This window comes from Ogataea angusta (assembly GCF_019207475.1).
Source record: "Ogataea angusta isolate 61-244 chromosome Unknown 61-244_NODE_10_length_428612_cov_89.696788, whole genome shotgun sequence".
Classification (NCBI taxonomy): Eukaryota; Fungi; Ascomycota; class Pichiomycetes; order Pichiales; family Pichiaceae; genus Ogataea; species Ogataea angusta.
The window spans coordinates 388,099-407,118 of NW_025065224.1; the positions used below are offsets into that span (position 1 = coordinate 388,099).

The window sequence follows — 19,020 nt, forward strand, 5'->3', positions numbered from 1 at the left end:
CTATATCAGACTACGACATGGAACCCGGAACGGCCCTTGGCCAGCCCGTCCTGGACGATCTGCGCGATCTCGTGCGGGTCGCGCGTGATCTGCGTCAGCACCTCGTGGCCGTGCTCCGTCACCACCACGTCGTCCTCAATGCGCACTCCCCCGATGTACATGTACTTGTCCACTGCTTCCCGGCAAATATATTTGCTGGTGTCTGGGTTTTTCAGAGCAGGTTCCATGAGTAACGGCGAGAAGTAGATCCCCGGCTCGTTCGTCACCACCATGCCCGGTTCTAGCTTTCTGCGCAGTCGCAGATACCGCAGCATTGGGTCTGGGTCGTTGTAGTTCGGGTTGCCGCCCACGTCGTGGGTGTCCATGCCCAGAAGATGGCCCAGTCCGTGCGGGAAGAAGCTGGCAGACACGCCGGACCGGAAGATGTCCTCCTCGTTGCCCGTGAACAGGCCGAGCTTGAGGAAGTTCCTGATCAGTACTCTGTGCGCCAGCAGCTGCAAATCGTCCCAATGAGTACCTGGCTTGATTTCCTTCATGCATTCGTTCTGCATCTCCAGCACGGCATTGTAGATCTCCAGATGCTCTTTGGTCCAGACTCCGCTGATCGGGAAGCATCTGGTCACGTCGGAAGCATAGCACTCCCACTCGGCCCCGGCGTCAATCAGAACGCTGTCCTTCCCGGCAAGACCCTGGTTGTTTTTCACGTAGTGCAACGTGCCGCACGATGGGCCGGAGCAGCAGATCGGATCGTACGCCTGGAATTTGGAGCCCTGGCGGATCGAGTGGTAGACAAACTCGGCGTGGATGTGGCCCTCGTTGCTCTCTATCGGCAGGGCCGACATGACGGCGAGATGCGAGTTGTCGGTAATTTTGGCGGCCTTGCGCATGAGCTCGAGCTCGAACGAGTCCTTAATCAGCCGGGCCTCGTCCAGCGCATGGAAGAAGTCCTTGTCGCCGGCAGTGACGTATTTGGCAAACTGCTTGTCTGCGTACTCCTCCGTGTCGGTGGTGAGGATTTCAGTTTCGTTGGCCAGTAGATCTTGCAACACTGTGTCCACGACGGCTGCATAGAGAACCTCGTCGACATCGAACTTCTTGATGGCTTCTTCGGGAAAAAGAGGTAGACCGCTCCACATTATGTCGTCGGCGTCGACGTCTGGCAGGAACAGGGTCAATTTGTCGGTGGAAACGTTGTACAGAACAAAACAGCCACTGATTTGGTTCACACCGGTAAGATAGTGGAAGTATCTGTTTTGTCTCAAAGGAGCAGTCTGGTCGCAGTAAGGATACAGCTTCAATGAGGCGCCCGCGATGAAAAACGCGGTGTTGGCATTGCGCTTGTTGTTCAAAAAGTGGTCTCTCACTTTTCTGGCGTGCGCTTTCGCTGGGTACATGATAAGAAATAAATAAAGTCAATTTTTAAATTTTTGTTTAATTTAAATGTCTAAGCGAAAAAGACAAGATAGTTCTGGTGAATATCCAGAGCAAAAGAAAATCTCGACTCGAGACGAATCGCTGTATTTGGACACCGTCAACAGAAAAATACTTGATTTCGACTACGAGAAGGTCTGTTGCGTCTCGCTGTCCAGCACAAATATCTATGGCTGTCTGGTTTGCAACAAATACTTCAGAGGCCGGTCAATGGACTCGGAGTGCTTTCTGCACTCAATAAACGACGACCACCACGTTTTTGTCAATTTCGATACACTCACGTTCCATATCCTGCCGGAGAACTACAAATTGGACGAGCAGGCAGCTTCTTCTTTGGACGACATTCGACGCCAAATTAACCCGACATATAAGGACCTCAAAGACGTCTATCACGACAAATCGCTCAAAAGGGATCTTGCTGGCCGAGAGTACCGTCCTGGGTTTGTTGGATTTAGCAATTTCGGGGCTAACGACTACTCGAACGTGATTTTGCAAGCCCTGGCACACGTTCCTCCCTTGAGAGATTATCTGCTGCTGTATCCAGAAAAACTTCACAAAACCAAGCTGGTGGGCAAGCTTTCCCTATTGATGAGGAAGATGTACTCTCCAAACCTGTTCAAGTCCCACCTTTCCGCTCACGAACTAATGCAATACGTATCCTCGTTGACCAATAAGAGATTTTCTCTGCACCACGAGAGCGAGCCCAAGGACTTTCTCATGTGGCTGTTCAACAACATGCACAAAGAACTGGTTTCAGAGCTTCAAAATAATCTAGTATCGTCGATATTACAGGGAAAAGTGGAGCTTCCATCTGAAAAGTCCAAGTTTTGGATGCTCACATTGACATTGCCGCCAGTGACTCTGTTCAAAGATGGCGCCAAGCTGGAGATCCCGCAGGTGGCGATTGAAGACCTGTTCGCGGCGAAAAGGTACAAAATAGCCAGAGCACCGCAGTTTCTGACTCTCTATATCAAGAGAAAAGACGATACACAGAAAATCGCAGGCGTAAACGGATCCAACATCAATCCAACGGTGGTGAAATTTAATCCGTCGCAACTAAAAGTCGACACCCATACCTACAAACTCATAGCGAACGTGGTGTATAGCAGCGGCCAAAGCGAAAATTACAGCCTGGAGAGCGAGAACCAGGCTCACTACAAAATACAGGTTCTCGATGAGGTGCGCAACGAATGGCTCGAGATCGATGACCTCAAGGTCAGACTCATTGAAAAAGACCTCCTGTTTCTCAACCAGACGTATTTGCAAATTTGGCAAAAGATAGCATAGACCGAATGCATTAGATGGCCAATCTATTAACGTTTCCTGTAATGATGGAGACGGTGTTTTCCTCGATGAGCGCCTCTGCCGTTTCGCCCAGATGCTTCTTTGGATCCTGCTTACCCACGTAACGGGTCTTGAGCTGTTCCTCGGTCAGCTCTTTCTCCTCCACCACCCTCTCGACGTACTGCTTGGCGATCTTGACCATCTTCTTCGATGCCTCGAGGTTGTTGCACTGCTTCTCGTTGTAGTCGTGGAGCTTGAGTCCCGCAGTCCACTCCTTCTTGTGCAGATTCAGCAGCATGTCTGTTTCTTTGGAAGTCTTTCTGTAGTCGATGTTGAGCGAGTAGTAGTTTCTGTTAAGACCGTGTATCAATGCCTGGATGGTTGGCTTATTGAGCAGACCCACGTTCGAGGTGGTCTGTCTAGGCTCCTGTCCGAGCATCAAAGTCTGCGACGAGATCGATCTAAATGCGTCTATCACCACCTTGCCCTTCACCGACTGGATAGGATCTATCACGACCGCGACGGAACGAGGGTTCAGTTGTTCGAAAGATTGCTGTGTGTTGACATCAACGGACGAGAGCCAGCACCCAAAACCAGGATGCGAGTGGTACCATCCCACCACCATCTGATCTCTGCCGGTTTGTTTGAGCATGTCCATCATCTTGGTCTGGAAAACATCGTCCACAGCCTCCACAGACACACCTGTACCAGACTGGGGCATGGCGAACACGTCGACCACGTGGATGGTGAAGTCGTCGATGAAGTCGCCGAGCATCAAGCCCATCACCTCCATCGGCACACCAGCACGGCCGTGCTTCAGCATTTTCAGCAGAGCAAGCGACGAGATGTACACGGTCTCGGCGTTGTCGATCGCCGGCTGGTCACCCTGCTGAGCACCTCCGAGCCCGCCCATTCTGGATCCCAATAACGATTGCAGTCTGTCCATGTTGTATTTTAGGTTTTTATTTTCTTTGCCACTGTATTAAATAAATTGAACAAGACCCGCGGCTGCGATTGACAGAAATATTCAAATATTAAATGCTAAATCATTATTAGCATTTTGAGGGTGCACTGGATGCCTTTGCCATATTGAAATGACCGACCCTTTGCTCGACCCTTCGTCCGACGACGACTCGTCTCTTCTTCTCCACGAAAATATCGACCAACCGCTCACCACCAAGGCAGAGGTGTTTGGCTGGTGTCTCTATTCCTGGGCTGCCGAGCCGTTTATTGTCAGCGTCGTGGGCACCTACGTGCCGCTGCTGCTCGAGCAGATTGCAAGAGACAACGGCGTGAAACTTATCGACAAAATCACTCCCTGCAACCAGCCCCACGACCCTACAATCCCGATCCCCTCGCCCCCCAAGGACGGAGACTTCCTCAACAGCACACTAACCAACGCCTCGCAGAATGACTCCTGCGTGCTGCCCCTGCTCGGTGGCCGCTTTTACATTGACACCTCCTCCTACGCGCTATATACGTTCTCAATCTCGGTCCTTGTCCAGACCGTTCTTGTGATATCCATGTCTGGAGCTGCTGATCGAGGGTCCCACAGAAAGTCGATGCTTGTGGGGTTCGGAGTTACTGGGGGCATCGTCACCATGTGTTACTGGCTGGTCAACGATAGGAACTACTATATGGCGTCGCTGCTGGCGATTCTGGCCAACAGCGCGTTCGGAGGAGTCAATGTCTGTGGAAACTCGTTTCTGTCGCTCTTGGTGAACAACCATCCCTCGGTTCGACAGATTAACCTGTCCAAATCCTCAAAGCTCGCAAGAATGGGCGAAATTTCATCCAAAATTAGCGGAATCTGCGCTGCCTCCGGCTATGTTTCGGCTCTTCTGATGCAAATCATCACCATGCTTGTCATTCTCCATGTCAGAAGCAATCCAAACATAGACTCGCTCATCTACCCTCTAAAGCTCGTTATCGGCTTGGTAGGACTGTGGTGGTTTGCATTCCAGCTGCCCATACAGATCCTGCTGAAACCACGGCTTTCTAAGGAATTGCACGTCTCAATTGAGCCTCCCGACCCATCGGAACCAGGTTACTCCATTAACAGCATAAAATACAAACTACTCGTGGTCGGGGCATATATTTTGCATGGTTACAGAACCCTCTTGTCTGCTGCCAGAGCGGCGTCGCAACTAAAAGACATCATGGCGTTTCTGTTGGGCTGGTTCATCATCTCCGACTCACTCACGACAATTAACTCAACGGCTATTTTGTTTGCCAAGTCAGATTTGCAAATGACAACGGTGCAGCTGTCTCAAATTGGCGTCCTCACAATGGTTTCCGCCATTGCTGGGTCCGTGCTGCTCCCAAACGTGATCCAACCGTACTTCAAGCTCGGGCTCAAACAGACCATGATTCTCATCATTGTATGGGCATCCATAATCCCGCTGTACGGGATTCTGGGCTTTTTTATTCATTCATTGGGTCTCCATCACGCCGTGGAAATGTACGTGTTGGCTATCTGGTACGGCTTCTCTCTCGGAGGCGTCGCAACGATCTCAAGAAGTTTGTACTCGATGCTGATTCCACCAGGCCAGGAGTCTGTGTTTTTCGCGCTGTTTAGCATCACAGATAAAGGCTCTTCTGTTGTTGGGCCGTTCTTGGTGGGCCTCATCATTGACAAAACACACGACATTCGCAAATGTTTCTGGTTGTTGTTTCTGTTGCTGGTCGCTGCCGTGCCTGTCTTCTGGTACGGAATCGATGTTGATCGTGGGATCAACGAAGCCACCGTTTTGGAACACGAACAAGATGAATAGACTCTTAAATGCCCCAGATGTTCACGACCCCGTCGTCGCCACAGCTGGCCCATTCGTAGTCGTCATTGTCGGTTGGTTTCCAGTCGATGCAGTTGATGAGGGACTTGTGCCCCTTCAAACACTCTATGAGGTTTCCAAACTTTTTATTCCAGATGTAAATCAGACCGTCCTCGCTACCACTAAGAACAAGGTTCTTATCTGTAACGCAGCCCCTGATTATGTAGTCCGACTGCTGGAGTCCGTAGTATTTGTTCACGAGATACGGTCTGGACGTCTTGGAGATGTTCCAGAGCTGTAGCTCGTCTGCCTTCACGTTTATCAGGCAGTGGTCTGGGTCGTCAGGCGAAACGGTTATGGAGGTCAGTTGTTTCTCGATATTGATGATACTAGAAAGTTCGTAGCTGGATGAAGTGATATCGTAAATCATCAGTTGGCATGAGTGCGTCACAACAAGCAACTTTTCGTCGTTGACTAGAGCTAGGTCTTCTATTCGGTGCGAGATCTTGAAATCATATACCAGCTCCTTGTCCAAGTTGAAGATGCACAGCTTTTTGTCCGGTGAGCCAATGATGAACTGGTCACTGTACTTGAAGAATTCCACTGACCGAATCCTGACATTTGAGTTGAATAAGTCCTGGTCGGAGATGGTGGCAATGCAGCTACCCGATTCAAGATCCCACACCTTGACGGTCTGGTCGAAAGAAGAGGTGATGAGCTTGGAGTCATCGTGAGACCACGACAGGTAAATGATCGTATTGTCGTGACCAACGAGGTGCTTGTGCAATCGGTAGGTTTGTGTGTCGTAGATAGCAATGGTTTTATCGACCGAAGCACTGGCCAAATATTTCCCCGTGTTGGAGTATTTGACAAACCAGCACTCGTTTTCGTGGTGCTCGAGACGAACCTTCAGAGTTTTTGGGAACTTGTCCTTCATGTATGTATTTGCGTCTCTTAGCAAGGTTAGAGGCTGGGAGGAGGTGGTCGTAGGAATGTAGTAAGGATCGTTGAGCTGCTGGTAGGCCAAGGCCTGTTTCAGCAGCTGTGCTAGTCTATTTGGCGGTACAACTTTATCCGAGGGGAGCAACGCTAACACCTGGTTGACTAGGCTCTCTCTCGAAGCACGAATGTCTCCTCCAATTTGCCATCCCAGCTCTTCGAGTAGAGCCTTAGTGCTGGAGTCAACAAGCTCAATTTGGTCGCCAAAACTGACAAGCAAGGAGCTTAGTTTTTTGCTCAAGCTTTCCACCTTTTCATCGTCAGGATAGTCTGCTGTCAGCGTTCTGAGAGTTCGCAATGCCCGGTTGTTATTTCTGAGGAGGATCAAACTTTCTAGAAACAGCGTCTTTCTGATCAGCACACGGACATCTCGTTGAATTTTCGCCAATTGCGAGTCATCCCCCACAAGCTGGGCTAAATTGTTGTTTATCAATTCTAAAGAACTTGCCCCCTCTAGGTCTACTTTGGTGTCACGTAAAAAATCGCTAAACTCTCTAAGATGGCTGTCTGTGACTTGGAGGCCTGTGGTCTGGCTCAGGTGGTCGGCAATGTCCTTGAACGGCCCTCCCAAGTCTGTAAAATATTGTATAATCAATAGCAATAGCTGATCGTTCTTGATAGAGCTCATTTCCGGGGCTAAACCCGGTATGGCGGCAGAGAGGAGCGAGTGAATCCCTGTATGGTTATTTGCCGATGAACTGTCGGAATCTGCCGCAATCGAGCCTTTTCTTTTCGGGGACATGGTAGCGACGTGAGACAAAGAACCCAGCTCGAATCTTATCTTGAGGCCCACTAAATAATCCCTATAAATTTAGAGCGAGCCGGGTAATGGGGAGAGACCTTAGTAAGTTTTGACGGGCTTGTCTCTTTTTTTTTTTTCTTTGCCTTCCCCGTACTTACTTGCCCTCACGTGTCTTGTTTTACCACGCAACAAATATTTTTGACACGTATATTTTTGTCACGTATAAAGACAATTAGACTATTTTTTTGTTCGGAGTCATTATGAAGTTGTTTAATGTCTCGATCCTGACCTCTGTTTTGGCCATGATGGCTGTGGCCAGAGGCGACGCCGACGAAGCCGCCATTGCGTCTCCAGATTCCGCTGTTGTGAAGCTGACAGCGGAGAGCTTCGAGTCGTTTATCAAGGAGAACCCGCTCGTTCTGGCTGAGTTCTTTGCACCATGGTGTGGCCACTGCAAGCGTCTCGGACCAGAGTTTAGCGCCGCTGCCGACAAGCTTGTCGAGAAAGACATCAAACTCGCCCAGATCGATTGCACCCAGGAGAGAGACCTATGTGCGGACTATGGTATCCGTGGATATCCATCTCTCAAAGTCTTCAGAGGCAACAACTCGCCATCCGACTATCAGGGCCAAAGAGAACAGGATGCAATTGTCAGCTACATGATCAAGCAAGCCCTGCCTCCAGTGTCTTTGCTTGAGGACACGGCTGATCTGCTGGATGCACTGGCTGAACTGAGCGAACCTATGATCTTGCAAGTGCTGCCACCTGACTCGAAGTCTTCTGGCAACGAGACGTTCCATTCGTTGGCCAACCGCCTCAGAGACGAGTTCAGGTTTGTGTCGACCTCCAACCCTGAGTATGTTGAGAAATACGTCAAGGAAAAGTCCACTCCAACCTACGTTGTTTTCAGACCGGGTGAGAAGACTGAGGACGCTTCTGTTCTCACCAACAAGACTATAGACGAAGAGGGATTAGAGAAATTCATTAGTGTTGAGACCAAGCCCCTCTTCGGCGAAGTCACCGGCGCCACGTTCCAGTCCTACATGGACTCCAAAATTCCTTTAGCATACTTTTTCTATGAAGAGGAGTCCCAGAAGGCTGCTGTCGCAGACGAAATCACTAAGCTGGCCAAGAAATATAGAGGAGAGATCAATTTCGCCGGACTCGAGGCCAAGAAATACGGATTGCACGCTAAAAACCTCAACATGCAAGAAAAGTTCCCACTGTTTGCCATTCACGATCTGCAAGGAGACCTCAAGTACGGCATTTCCCAGGACAAGGACCTGGACTTCTCTGAGATTCCTAAATTCGTTGAAAACTTCAAGAAGGGCAAGCTGGAGCCAATTGTCAAGAGCGAGCCTATTCCAGAGACTCAAGAGGAGGCTGTCTACCACTTGGTCGGCTACGAGCACGACAAAATCGTTAATCAAGAGAAGGACGTTCTGGTCGAGTACTATGCTCCATGGTGCGGTCATTGCAAGAGACTTGCCCCTACCTATGAGGAGCTGGCTGCTATCTACAAGAACGACACCGCTGCCAGTGCCAAGGTTTTGATTGCCAAGATTGACCATACTGCCAACGACGTTTCAGGCGTTGAGATCACTGGATACCCTACCATTTTCCTTTATCCAGCTGACGGTTCAGGACCAGTCAATTACGAAGGACAGAGAACTTTGGAGTCCCTGGCTTCTTTCATTCAAGAGAAGGGTACCTTTGGTGTTGACGGTTTGGCCATCAGAGACGCTAAGAGCGCAGGAGCTGATAAGCCAGAGTCGGACGCTAAGGACAGCACTCACGACGAGTTGTAATGAGTTTGTGAAGAAATGTGTGTTTAATAAAAGTTTATCCATTAATGGTCTCGCTGGCTGCTTTACTTAATCTATTCATGATCGCAAGGCCCTCGCCAGTCTCTTCCACGCCTTCAATCAGTATGTAGTCGTATTCTTCGGCGTCCAGGGCTCTCAAAGCAGAAAACAAATTGCGCTGGATCTCGTCGCCCGAATTTCCAAGGGTTCCGTCGTAGGAAATTAGAGGGCTGATATCATTTGCTGGGGCAAAGCGACGGGTCTTGAGCAGAGCGATCTTTTTATTTTGCAAATTATTCTTTTCCAGGTATGCTTTAACTTTCTTCCTTCCGTCCGCGCAATTATTGAACAACACCACCTTTGCGGTCGGCGAGTAGTGACGGTATTTCATGCCCGGTGTCCGCACAGGCTCTAATTTTCCTGCCGTTTTTTTTGCAACCACAATATTCTGCCACCGGGGCCCGCCTGCCTGTTTTATTTGCTCCAGCGAGATTCCGCCGGGTCTGAGGAGCATTGGCGGGTCGCACAGGCCGTCGACAACCGTACTTTCAAGCCCAACATCGCACGGCCCGCCGTCCAGAATAAGCGGAATGCGTCCCTTGAGATCATGGTAAACGTGCGCGGCTGTCGTTGGAGAAGGCCTTGTCGACGCATTTGCCGACGGAGCAGCAAGCGGGAGATCAGAGATATGAATTAGGGCACGCGCAACCGGGTTTTGGGGCATTCTGACGGCGAACGTGGGCTGTCCAGACGTAACGAGCTGTGATATTGGCGAGTCATGGACGTTTTCAGGCATTGGCAGCAGGATAGTGAGCGGGCCGGGCCAGAATTTCTGAATTAAAGGAGCATATATCTCGGGAATCTCCTGTCCTGGGACCATGAGTTTCCGTTTGAGCTGGTCAATCGACGAGACGTGCGAGATTAGAGGATTGTCTGCCGGCCTGTTCTTGGCGGCGTATATGGACTTGACGGATTCGGAGCTCAGGCTCGAGGCCCCAAGTCCGTAGACCGTCTCGGAAGGGAACCCGACGGCGTGGTGGGTGTTCTGCAGAATGTTTGCGGCATACTCTAAATTTTGCTTTGTCTCTGGATCGGTGATAGTCAGGGTTGTCCCTGCGGCGTCGAAGCAGATGGACTTTGGCTTCACCGGCAGGATTTTCGTTTCAAGGGACGATGTCATGTTTGGTAAGAAGGAAAAGTGGCGCCGGAACTTGGCTGGCCTTAGTGTAATCAATCTCCAAATAATGATTAATGAAAAATATATTTCTTTTATTTCTTATTTTATATTTATTTTTTATTTACTACATGTTTGGATTCGCCAAAAAAATAGTGTCGACTCTGGAAACCCAGGCAACCAGTTATCTCAGTGTCGGATCAGACGCCGGCCCCGAGAACTCCATGGGCCTGCGCGTGCTGGCCGTCGACAAAAACTCGCTGGGTGAAAAGTACGGGTTCGAAAGCTGGTTCGACTTCATCATGGCCATCAATGGGTACCCGGTGGTGTCGTTTTTGCAAAGCGGTGAGTCGCACGACTCCAATCCCTACGCGCGCCAGGAACCGACCTCGGACTATACGCGGCTGCTGGAGTTTTTGGCGTACGAGGTGAACACGAACAAGTCTGATCTCGTGTTCCGTGTGTGGAGCGCAAAAGGAGCGGTGGAAAGAGACGTCACAATCCCAAATAGCGAGTTTACGGCAGACAGCAACGAGCAGCTCGATGACATCAGCATATCGCCCGCAAAACAGAACAGGAACGTTGTGCAGAACTCGGCATTCAAGCGGCTCCAGGTGACGTTGCAATTGACACCCCTGAGCACGGCCGGATACGTGTGGCACGTGATGCGCGTGCATCCGAACTCGCCTGCGTACCACGCGGGAATCATGCCGGACGAGTACATTATAAACTGCGAGGGCGGACTGCTGGCTACAGGGGGTGAGGATCTGCTGGGCAGAGTGATCCAGTCCATATACAACAAGTGGCAGCAGAGCGCTACGTCCGGCGCAGCGCCGTGCTCGGTCGTGCTGTACGTTTACAACCACGACTACGACGCCGTGAGGCCCGTGACGGTGTATCCGAACGATACGTGGGGCGGTCGTGGGCTTCTGGGATGCGATATTGGATACGGCTTGCTCCACAAAATCCCCGAAGTGGTGGGGAAATACCAGAAGGACGACGACGACTCCGATGTCGACCTGACTCCCGGGGGCGTGATGTTCAGTGCACAGCCAGAGGCGCCCGATGTGCCTGCGCAATCAGAAAACGTGTTGCAGCCGGCCGTTCGTGCTCCGTCGTTTGCAGACACGCCTGCCGAGCCGGCTGCGAGAAGAAAGAAACCGTCCAAGTACGCTGCGCCGAAAAGCGACCTCACGAGCTATTTCGAGGAGGAGACGGCCAAGTCGAAGCTCATCGACGGCGAGAGCAAGACCGGCCACGGCGCTGTTCCTGCTCCTCCGAAAATTACCAAGGAGCAGAGCTAGCCTTGTTTCTTCCATTCGAGCCACTCGTCGCGCAGCGTTCGGTAGGCGTTTTTGGAGTGAAACGAGTCTTTGATGAATAGAGACTGACAGATTTGCAGGTCGAGCACCCACTTGACCACCCCGAGGTCTCGTAGCAGTGCCACAACCAGAAAACACAGGCTTCCGAGAACTTGGCCCAAAAGCGTGCCCACCCATATTTGTGCCAGGTTATGGTACTCGAAATACAGTCTCGAGTAGCAGACGAGGACCTGGGCGGCGACAAGAAGCAAAAAGAGGCCTCTTTTCGTTGACTTTTCCACCGGAGTCGGCCACTGCAAAAACATGCGTAGCGACATGTATGTGACGAAGAAAGCAATGAACTGGGCGTGCGACGACGGCATTCCGTAAACGAGCCCGCCGTCTTTTTTAAAGATCTGGCCTTTTATCGGCCTCTCGAGCTTGACCAGCTTCTTGAGTGTGCAGCTGATCACATCGTTCAGCACTTGTCCCACTGCGATGAGACAGCACTCGACCTCGCGCGTCACAACAAACCAGGAGAAGAGAAACACGAGGATCAGAACGGGGAGAAGTGAAAATAGCGCCACCACAAGGCTGAAAATGTTGGACTCGTCGTATAGAATGTAGGTGTGGTCAAAGGGAACGAGGGGGTTCATAAATAAATGAACAAAATGAATCGGAAAATAAAATAAGAAAATGAAATAAAATAAAATTAAAAAAAAACCCCATGGAGCTAAAAGTCTATTTGGAGGAGCTCAAGAAAGGTCCTGCGAATATGCTGGAGCTGCTGGGCTACCTTGGTGAATACCACAAAGACGCCGAACGGCTGCAAATAGCATCAACACTGGTCAATCACACTCTCAGCGTGTACAAGCTAGCAGACGAAGACGTGCGACGGGTGATCTGCGATCTTCTGTGTTGCAGAGTTGGTTTGGGCCAGTTGGTGTTGCAGTGCAAACGGAGATTGGACGAAAATGCTGCACAGGCACTGGCAGATACAGTCAGTGCGCCCAGGTTTCAACGGATCTTGACAAACGTCCAGCATAGCGAGCTGTCAGAACTGCGGTCTTTGCTGACTGTTCGGGTGTATGAGGAGCTCAATAGGGCGGCCACAGAGCTACACAGTGACGAGTTGAGGGAAGCAGCCGACAGATACCCGAAACGTCTTTTAGACCTGGCACTTTCTTCGAGCGTTGCTGACTGGAGGTTTGTGAACGGTTGTTTGAGGATGCACGCAGTGGATCCTTTTGAGAAGAGCGTATACACCCGTTTGGTGGCCAAATTCAGCGAGAGGAACGACATGGCGTTTTTGAAGCAGCTTTTAGGGCTTATAGAGTCTGCTATCCAGGACGCCAACGTTGCCGGCTACAAGAAACTATTTGGGGAGCTCGAGGTCCGCGACTGGGCCACGGCGGTCTCGTTTGTGGTAAACTCGCCGCTGGAGCTACAGAAGATTGTTGCCGGTCGTTTGCAGGCGGACGAAGCACTTGTTCTAAGGTACATTTCCCTGTTTTCATTGAAATCGTATATTCAGCAGACGTCGTTCAGCGAGCACGAGCGTCTGACCCGACTTTTGCTGCTGCTGCTGCTTAAGCTGGACGACACACAGATAAAAGATATCTCAACGCACGGCGAGTTTCTCAACGCCATCAGCAACCATTTGGAGTCGAACTCGCCTAAACTGAGGTTTTTTGGGATGGCGGTGGGCGATTTAGTTTACGAGCGACTAAATAAAAAGCCAATGTTCGACATCGAGGAGCACAATCGGCAAAGAGAAAAATTCATGAACGAGATCACTAAACCAATTCCCGACTGCACGCTGGACGAGGCATTCTCCATCATCCGAAGGAAAGAACAAACCATACAGAGACAACACACAGAGACAAAAATTATCAAGCCTGCTCCCGTTGTCATCGACGAAGACCCCGAGGATTCCGACGACGAGACGGTTCCGCGCAATCGCACCGTTCCAACGCCTGTCTACCTCAAAGAGGTGATCTCGTACTTACAGACAGACTCCCAGAAAGACCAGCTTGCGTACGAAAAACACGAAATTCTGTACAAAGTGCTTGCTCCTCTGGTTCGCACCAAAGCCAACAGCCAGGAGCTCCATTTCTACAGCGAGGCGCTGCTGGACTTGGTGCTGGGCCTCTCAAAATCGTACAAGCTCGCCGACTTCGAGTCGTGGCGACTGTCGTGCTGCATCGCCATATGTGTCGGCGATTTTGAGCAGGCGGCCGCGTTCCTCATCAAGAGCTTTTTTTCCGGAGACATTTCGCTCAACAGACGAATATTGATCTTGAGCTGTTTGAGTCTGAGCGCAAGAGAAAAAGCAGGGCTCAGCGACGAGTATGTTGCTGGTAAAGAGACGGTGCCGGGTCTGGGACCACAGCGGCTGCCAGAAAATATACACAGACAATTTATTCAGTACGACGAGCAGCAGAAACCAGAGCTCAAAAGCATCACCGAGCAGATGGACACGCTGGAGCTGACGGGCACGGTGACACGGATCTCGTCGCGACTGACGAAGAAAAAGCCGGCCAAAACCAAAGACACGCGGTTCATCAACAACGAGCTGCCAAAAATGTATTTCCTGCTGGTCTCGACGTGGCAGTACGTGAACTCAAAGACAGGCTCTGGGTTTGTGATCGGCCACTTTTCGCCGATCCTCAACTCGCACTTTCTCAGAACGCTGGCTTTGGTACTAGACTGCGCGATTCCGTCCTCGATCCAGGTGCTGGACATGGTGCGGGAGCTGGTCCTGATTTTGACGGAGCACATGAAACAGCTTGTGGTGCAGTACGAGGAGATTGTTTTGGAGGCGGTGCTGGCCGGGCTGAGGACGGTCTTGCAATGCGACGGCAGCCTGCTCCGTCAGCTCGTTGGTCCTGAGCTAATTGCTATGCGGGACTACCTGGACATATTACTGGAAAATGGGGTTCTAAACGAATCAACCATACAAAACTGCGGCCATATAGTGTCAGAAATCAGCAGAATAGCATCTCCGTTCGCTTAGGATTTCTCAGAGTCCAAAGGATACGTTGTCGGGTCCCAGCCGCTGATATAGTTTTCCTCGAGGCCGTTGAGAGTCTCGAGGTCCTCTGGGGCCAGGTCGAAGCCGAACACGTCGAGGTTCGGGGCCAGCCGGGCCCTGGTGGCGGTCTTTGGCAGAGTGATGAAGCCTTGCTCGAGAGACCATCTGATGAGGATCTGCGCAGCGGTTTTGTTGTACTTCTCACCGATCTTCACCACCACAGGGTCGGCGACTTTCTGGCCTCTGGCCAACGGCGAATACGCCTCGACGGCGATATCATGCTCGCGGCAGAACCCGACCAGCTCCGGCCGTTGCAGCCACGGATGCAGCTCAAACTGGTTGATGGCGGGCCTCACCTTGAGGTCCGGGTACGCCAGAAGCTCCTTGAGATGCTTGATGCCATAGTTCGAGACGCCGATGTTCTTGACCGTGCCGGCCTCGTACGCCTCCTCCAGCGCCTTCCAGGACCCGTGTCTTCTCTCGCCGTCCGACTGTGGCGAGTGGATCAGAATCAGGTCAATGTACCCGATCTTCCTTGCCTTTTCGAGCGACCCTCTGATGGCGTTCTTCGTCTTCTCGTAGCCATGGAACGGGTCTCCGATTTTGGTGGTGTAGAAGATGTCCTCGCGCTTGCGCGACGGGTCCTCAGCGAGCCATTGGGAAATGCCCTCACAAACCTCTTCCTCGTTGTAGTAGAGGGCGGCCGAGTCGATGTGGCGGTAGCCGACGTTCAGTGCCTCGCGGACAAGCGAAACACACTGGTCAGCAGGTGTCTTGTAAACTCCGAGACCCACAGTGGGGATTCTGCGTCCCGTGTTGAGCAGGAAAGACTGTGCGGGGGCCATTGAAATATTATATTTTGCCAAGATGGAAAAAGTGATAAGACGCGTCTTGGCAACAGCGGTGTAAGGGTGTGACATAGAACAGTGTGCATACGGGAGCTGTCAGGGCGTGGAGCTTGGAGAAAATTTGAGCGACAGCTCCGCCCGCCCCCACAGCTGGCAGGCGTCTTTCTCCGGCGGGGATCTTAGGACCCTTAAGTCTCTTATAGTCCCGGAAAAGTCTCGTGAGGACTCGGGCATATTGCGGGGTAACGGAGGCAGGGGAGGTAATATACGGGCAGATCGCCCCACATCGACGCAGCGAGTGCACATGTAGTTAAGCTCGAGTGCGTCAGGCGACGTGTTGCATAGGTGGAGGGCTTGAGCGGGAGAAAAGTAGAGAGTAATTTCTTTGGAGCTACCTAGGCATTGGATTTATGGAATCTCCGACTGGACAGAGCACCTTGCCGATTACAGATCTTTGGGCAGGCCACTACCTCAGCAAGCGGCCCGCCTCCAAGCTCTGCACGTAGACGGACAAATTTTTCACCGTTGGTCACACTTTTGAGTCCGCCGCGACTCCGAGGCATACTTGCTGGGGAATGACAATAAGAAAGCGCGCTTCACAATCGCCGAAAAACAATCCCGGAGCCAAATCCGGATTTACCATGCAGCAGACTGTGGAGACAGCCCATTCAAATCTGCAACCCAAGCAGGCAACGAGTCATACCTCCTTGGCCGTCTGGGCAGATATATAGCCGGTGTCTCGCAAAATAGTTTTGCAACTTTTATTTCATAATGAGTGATCTGGAATCGCTCTCTGTCAAGGAAGACAACTACAAGGGACTGGCCGTGGACGAGGTGAAGCCTCTGGACCTGTCAGCACGGTCCATTGGCAACTATGCCAAGACAAGGTTCACCGACCTTGTGCCGTCCAAGGAAATGATGAAGGCCAACAAACACCTGCTGAACCCGCTGCCGGGTCTCAAGCTGATCCCTGCTAGACAGTGGGTCATGTTTTTGTCTGCGTTTTTGGCCTGGACCTGGGACGCGTACGACTTTTTCTGTGTTTCGTTGAACGCTTCCAATCTCGCCACGTACTTTGACAAGACCGTGAAACAGATTACGTGGGGGATCACGCTCGTGCTCATGCTGAGGTCCGTGGGGGGTATCGTGTTTGGCTACCTCGGCGACAGATACGGCAGAAAGTACCCGCTCTGCCTCAACATCTTCCTCATGGCCGCCATCCAGTTCGGCACCTACGGAGTCAGCACGTACGAGCAGTTCCTCGGCGTGAGAGCCATCTTCGGCATCATGCTGGGCGGAATCTACGGAAACGCCGCTGCCACCGCGCTCGACGACTGTCCCTCCGAGGCCAGAGGCTTCATTTCCGGACTTCTGCAGCAGGGCTACACGTTCGGCTACCTTCTGGCCGTCGTGTTCACCAGGGTGCTCGCAGACAACGTCGACATGGGCTGGAAGTCGCTGTTTCTGCTGGGTGGCTCTGTGTCGCTGTGTCTGTTCGCTTTCAGACTGTCGCTGCCAGACACCAAGGCGTTTGTGCGCCAGAGAGAAATCGAGCAGTACAACAGGGACTGCGGCATTCCGCAGCCAACGTTTTCGCAGAAGGCAGCCGGCGCCGTTAAGAACTACTGGGCCATGATCATCTATCTCGTGCTGCTCATGGCCGGCTTCAACTTCATGTCGCACGGCTCCCAGGACCTGTACCCAACGATGCTGACGAAGCTGTACAACTACTCGCAAGACAGGTCCACCGTGACGAACTGCGTGGCCAACATCGGCGCGTTTGTGGGCGGTATCATCGTCGGCCACTTCTCCAACTTCATCGGCAGACGTCTGTCGATCCTCATCTGCTGCGTCTGCGGCGCCGCTCTGCTGTACCCGTGGGCGTTCATCAAGGGCACTGGAATCAACGCCGGCGCCTTTTTCTTGCAATTCTGCGTCCAGGGAGCCTGGGGTGTCATTCCGATCCATCTGTCAGAGCTTGCTCCGCCAGACTTCCGTTCGTTCGTTGTCGGAGTCGCTTACCAGCTCGGCAACCTTGCGTCGTCGGCGTCGTCGACCATCGAGACGACGATGGGCGAGCACTTCCCGATCGACGGCGAGGACCCTTCGGAGGTGTTTGACTATGCTACCGTGATGGTTATTTTTGTCGGAGCCGTGTTTGCGTACGTGTTTCTGATCACGCTGGTCGGTCCGGAGAACAAGATGGTGTCGCTCACGCACAACATCGAGGAGGAGGAGCAGGAGGCCGGCCGCGAGAGCCAGGTTTGACTAAGTAGGCACGTGGATGTATTTGGTGATCTGGATCGTATTTTCGTATTTTCACTACTCTGCCGTTTTTGCCAGGATTTCCAGCGTGGTGCTGAGAAGAAATCGAAAAAGCCCTGGGGAGATGAGAAACTCGCGCTGCAGGTACACAAATTTGTGACCAAGTGCTGCAAACAGCATCTCGCAGCTGATCGTAGAATAGACCTGGGCAAGCACGGGCGGCCATGGGGCAACCTGAAGTTGCTGAGACGACATTGTACATTGCCGTTCAGTTGTCGCCTCACAAAGACTCCGGGTGGCATTGGAGTGGCTGACAGAAGGCAGTTGCTAAAAGACCAGCAATAATATATTTGGTTATGTTAAATTGCACCTTTGCGAAATACATGTCGTATTTGCAGTTTGATCCCCATGCAGCGCTGATTGGTGATGAGGTAGGACTTCTGCAAACGGTAGCTCGTCTGAGAATGGCACAATGCACAGACCTGAATGTTCAGAAAGTTTTCAGTGTAGGTCTAAATCCTCATGAAACAGTCCTTGCCCAGTCTGATCTGGTGCTTTGGACACGAGCCCCATACAGTTCTAATGCAAATGAAAGGCCCATCTGCCAGACTGAAGAGCAGCCTGTTTCTTCCTGTCAAAACAATCACAACCGGCTTTAGACGCACCGCAACGCAATCCTTGGCGACTTTCAATCTAGGATAAAATTCCAACCTGCTGTGATGCACACATCTCCCGCCGGTGGACGAGGCGCTATCTGACTGAAGCCGTCCTAAGCTACGGCTCAGACACTCGACGGCCTCCTGGAGACTCCACAAAATGCGTAAAGAGCGACTCCGGCACCATCTCGTGAAAATCGTCGTAGTGTCGAAACAGACTGAGAGACGAGTCGTACTGCGGGTATCCCGTGCACTCATCCTCCTTGCAAAACAGATCGTCCCACGTATCGTTCTTGTGGCTATCGGCAACATTGTTCAGAAGATGCGTAAGCAACATATGGTCGCACAATTCCTGCTGCGACGGAAACTTGTCGACGCATCCGTGCGGGCAAGTCAGCTCGTGGTGGCTGGCTCTGTGTCTGAGCAGCTGCTGCGACGTGACAAATCCCTTGTGGCAGATATTGCAACCCAGCGGCTTGGTGGTGGAGTGGGACCACTAATGGACCTCCAGATGCGATTGTCTGTAGAACGCCTTGCCGCAGTCAGGAACAGGACAGAGGAACGGTCTCATGTTTGCGTGTGTGCGCTGGTGCTGGCGCAGCAGACAGGGCCGCGTGTACGACTTGCCGCACTGTGGCTCCGTGCAAATGTACTTCTTGGGCCGGAGCCTTTCTTTGGTGGCCATGAAAAAAAAAAAAAAGATTAGCCCG

At 51.8% G+C, this 19,020-nt stretch overlaps 13 protein-coding genes across 13 annotated transcripts; 6 read left to right on the plus strand and 7 right to left on the minus strand.

The window, feature by feature from the left end:
- Nucleotides 1-5: 5 nt before the first annotated feature.
- On the minus strand, nt 6-1,394 carry KL928_004706 (uncharacterized protein; the record flags this gene model as incomplete). The annotated part of the gene is made up of 1 exon (XM_043205434.1): nt 6-1,394. The coding sequence occupies one exon, from the start codon at nt 1,392-1,394 to the stop codon at nt 6-8; it is 1,389 nt and encodes a 462-aa protein (XP_043058198.1).
- Nucleotides 1,395-1,440: 46 nt separating this feature from the next.
- KL928_004707 (uncharacterized protein) lies at nt 1,441-2,718 on the plus strand (the record flags this gene model as incomplete). Its single annotated transcript, XM_043205435.1, has 1 exon — nt 1,441-2,718. The coding sequence occupies one exon, from the start codon at nt 1,441-1,443 to the stop codon at nt 2,716-2,718; it is 1,278 nt and encodes a 425-aa protein (XP_043058199.1).
- Nucleotides 2,719-2,728: 10 nt separating this feature from the next.
- On the minus strand, nt 2,729-3,661 carry KL928_004708 (uncharacterized protein; the record flags this gene model as incomplete). The annotated part of the gene is made up of 1 exon (XM_043205436.1): nt 2,729-3,661. One exon carries the CDS (start codon nt 3,659-3,661, stop codon nt 2,729-2,731), a length of 933 nt encoding a protein of 310 aa, XP_043058200.1.
- A 148-nt stretch (nt 3,662-3,809) lies between these two features.
- KL928_004709 (uncharacterized protein) lies at nt 3,810-5,489 on the plus strand (the record flags this gene model as incomplete). Its single annotated transcript, XM_043205437.1, has 1 exon — nt 3,810-5,489. The coding sequence occupies one exon, from the start codon at nt 3,810-3,812 to the stop codon at nt 5,487-5,489; it is 1,680 nt and encodes a 559-aa protein (XP_043058201.1).
- A 4-nt stretch (nt 5,490-5,493) lies between these two features.
- On the minus strand, nt 5,494-7,227 carry KL928_004710 (uncharacterized protein; the record flags this gene model as incomplete). The annotated part of the gene is made up of 1 exon (XM_043205439.1): nt 5,494-7,227. One exon carries the CDS (start codon nt 7,225-7,227, stop codon nt 5,494-5,496), a length of 1,734 nt encoding a protein of 577 aa, XP_043058202.1.
- A 260-nt stretch (nt 7,228-7,487) lies between these two features.
- Nucleotides 7,488-9,035, plus strand: KL928_004711 (uncharacterized protein; the record flags this gene model as incomplete). The annotated part of the gene is made up of 1 exon (XM_043205440.1): nt 7,488-9,035. One exon carries the CDS (start codon nt 7,488-7,490, stop codon nt 9,033-9,035), a length of 1,548 nt encoding a protein of 515 aa, XP_043058203.1.
- Nucleotides 9,036-9,069: 34 nt separating this feature from the next.
- KL928_004712 (uncharacterized protein) lies at nt 9,070-10,212 on the minus strand (the record flags this gene model as incomplete). Its single annotated transcript, XM_043205441.1, has 2 exons — nt 9,070-10,018; nt 10,100-10,212. The coding sequence occupies 2 exons, from the start codon at nt 10,210-10,212 to the stop codon at nt 9,070-9,072; spliced, it is 1,062 nt and encodes a 353-aa protein (XP_043058204.1).
- Nucleotides 10,213-10,337: 125 nt separating this feature from the next.
- Nucleotides 10,338-11,510, plus strand: KL928_004713 (uncharacterized protein; the record flags this gene model as incomplete). Its single annotated transcript, XM_043205442.1, has 1 exon — nt 10,338-11,510. The coding sequence occupies one exon, from the start codon at nt 10,338-10,340 to the stop codon at nt 11,508-11,510; it is 1,173 nt and encodes a 390-aa protein (XP_043058205.1).
- Nucleotides 11,511-12,234: 724 nt separating this feature from the next.
- KL928_004714 (uncharacterized protein) lies at nt 12,235-14,523 on the plus strand (the record flags this gene model as incomplete). Its single annotated transcript, XM_043205443.1, has 1 exon — nt 12,235-14,523. One exon carries the CDS (start codon nt 12,235-12,237, stop codon nt 14,521-14,523), a length of 2,289 nt encoding a protein of 762 aa, XP_043058206.1.
- A 6-nt stretch (nt 14,524-14,529) lies between these two features.
- KL928_004715 (uncharacterized protein) lies at nt 14,530-15,386 on the minus strand (the record flags this gene model as incomplete). The annotated part of the gene is made up of 2 exons (XM_043205444.1): nt 14,530-14,669; nt 14,747-15,386. The coding sequence occupies 2 exons, from the start codon at nt 15,384-15,386 to the stop codon at nt 14,530-14,532; spliced, it is 780 nt and encodes a 259-aa protein (XP_043058207.1).
- An 855-nt stretch (nt 15,387-16,241) lies between these two features.
- On the minus strand, nt 16,242-17,357 carry KL928_004716 (uncharacterized protein; the record flags this gene model as incomplete). The annotated part of the gene is made up of 1 exon (XM_043205445.1): nt 16,242-17,357. One exon carries the CDS (start codon nt 17,355-17,357, stop codon nt 16,242-16,244), a length of 1,116 nt encoding a protein of 371 aa, XP_043058208.1.
- Nucleotides 17,358-17,459: 102 nt separating this feature from the next.
- On the plus strand, nt 17,460-18,313 carry KL928_004717 (uncharacterized protein; the record flags this gene model as incomplete). The annotated part of the gene is made up of 2 exons (XM_043205446.1): nt 17,460-17,651; nt 17,972-18,313. 2 exons carry the CDS (start codon nt 17,460-17,462, stop codon nt 18,311-18,313), a joined length of 534 nt encoding a protein of 177 aa, XP_043058209.1.
- A 115-nt stretch (nt 18,314-18,428) lies between these two features.
- KL928_004718 (uncharacterized protein) lies at nt 18,429-18,881 on the minus strand (the record flags this gene model as incomplete). The annotated part of the gene is made up of 2 exons (XM_043205447.1): nt 18,429-18,785; nt 18,861-18,881. The coding sequence occupies 2 exons, from the start codon at nt 18,879-18,881 to the stop codon at nt 18,429-18,431; spliced, it is 378 nt and encodes a 125-aa protein (XP_043058210.1).
- Nucleotides 18,882-19,020: the final 139 nt, after the last annotated feature.